Source organism: Amphimedon queenslandica, unplaced genomic scaffold, assembly GCF_000090795.2.
Source record: "Amphimedon queenslandica unplaced genomic scaffold, v1.1 AMPQUscaffold_5310_Cont22717, whole genome shotgun sequence".
NCBI classification, from domain to species: domain Eukaryota; kingdom Metazoa; phylum Porifera; class Demospongiae; order Haplosclerida; family Niphatidae; genus Amphimedon; species Amphimedon queenslandica.
Window position 1 is genome coordinate 1 of NW_003554384.1, and position 1,657 is coordinate 1,657.

General features: G+C 31.9%; 1 protein-coding gene across 2 annotated transcripts; it reads left to right on the plus strand.

Annotated features, from left to right (window-relative positions):
- The first annotated feature begins 28 nt into the window (after nt 1–28).
- On the plus strand, nt 29–1,236 carry LOC109592420 (uncharacterized). Of its 2 annotated transcripts, XM_020007862.1 has the most exons (6): nt 35–349; nt 504–605; nt 673–756; nt 802–885; nt 937–1,035; nt 1,088–1,227. In XM_020007862.1, exons 1-6 carry the CDS (start codon nt 58–60, stop codon nt 1,210–1,212), a joined length of 786 nt encoding a protein of 261 aa, XP_019863421.1. In that variant the 5' UTR covers nt 35–57; the 3' UTR covers nt 1,213–1,227. The 2 variants fall into 2 exon arrangements, with proteins under 2 accessions (XP_019863422.1, XP_019863421.1); XM_020007863.1 differs by lacking the exon at nt 673–756 and having other exon boundaries at nt 29–349; nt 1,088–1,236.
- The last annotated feature ends 421 nt before the right edge of the window (nt 1,237–1,657 follow it).

The following is a 1,657-nucleotide window of genomic DNA, read 5'->3' on the forward strand; positions in this document are numbered from 1 at the left end:
ACACTCCAACGTCTGACTATCGACAAGAGTTGGGTGTAGTGTCTTCTCTTAAACCAAATGTTGTTTTATTTAATATCTCTCTCTCTCTCTCTCTCAGTTCTCACTAAAGGTCAATGGACAGTAAGTGAAGTACTAGATTCTACTGATCTTACTAAAGAGGCCTATCAACACAAATATCAATCATTCCTTAAAACAAGACAATGGTCGCAAGATCATTGTTCTATAGTCTATCCAACAGAAAAGGAAGTACAACAGCAGCAGTACATACAAGTACTGCAACACGAGTTAAGAGTATTTGAAGTAAATAAAACCTTACTTCAGGAAGCACTCTTTGAGGCTAGTCAGCAAGGTATAGTCCTCTACTGTGTGTGTGTGTTTATTATTTTGTGATTTGTGAATAAACTTTACATTAAGAGGTGATATATCTGACACATTTAATTAGTAATGACACATTATGACATGATTGTTAATTGTTGTTAATAGTGTATATGTGTATTGGTTAGGTGATGTTACTGATGATACTTACACTAAGACTCCTCCTCCTCCTGCTAGTGTTGATGATTCTAAAGTGAAGAGTTCAATACAAGAATGGAAGAACATTACTGGTGAGGTTATACCATGAGTACATTACTGTATATCTAATGATGAGATAATACATTGAATTTTATGTAGAAGAGATTGAGAAACTTAAAGCTAATATAACGATGCTGACTGAAGAGAAATCACAATTAGAGGAAAAGAATGAGAATTCAACTGGTAATACTATCAGTATTACACCATATAGTGTATAGTTTTCATTAGAAGAGAATGAGAAACTTAAAGCTAAAGTTGTTGATAGTGAAACTTATATAGCCACACTGACAGAGGAGAAAACTTTAACTAATGGTAAAACTATCATAATATTACTATATTATACTTTTGCTATCGTTTGTGTAGAAGAGCTTAAGCAGCTTAATATAGTAATTGCTAAACTGACAAAAGAGAAATTACAACTAAAGGAAGAGTTGCAGTCAATGAAAGACACCACAACTACTGGTAAGAGTATCAGTACATTAATTATTAGTAAATACATTTCTATTTTGTGTAGAAGATAATGAGAAGGAATTAAAGGAGAGAGAGCCAGTCAAAGATATTGGTATTCAGTTTGATTATATTGTTCCTTCAATGGGTAAGAGATACATGTACATAGTAATTTTAATACCATTGTTATAAGCTTTGGAATTTGTTATCATTAGTAGACATTAATTGACTTCCTTAACCCACAAATATTTCATTGTATAAACAAAACTAATTATATGTACTCACTCCTTCATGTATATCAGGGTTTCCCACAAAGCAGCTAAACAGCATGAGCTTCATGAGCTACAAGCACTATAATACAGTACATGGCATTTGAAGCAACTTTAAAATTTTATAAAAAATTCAAATTTAATTGGAATCAGCTCGAACTTGATACACAATACAAGAACATGTGTATATGCATCAGAAAAAATTATAAAAATGTAGAATTTTCACCTAGCCATTTTTGAAAAAATTTGGCCATAGATCAAAGACTTATAGCCTTGGGTCGTTGGCCAGATTTTTGAGCAACTTTAAAAATTCATAAAAAATTTAATTTTGATCGGAATGGGCTCAAACTTGATACACAACTTAAGAA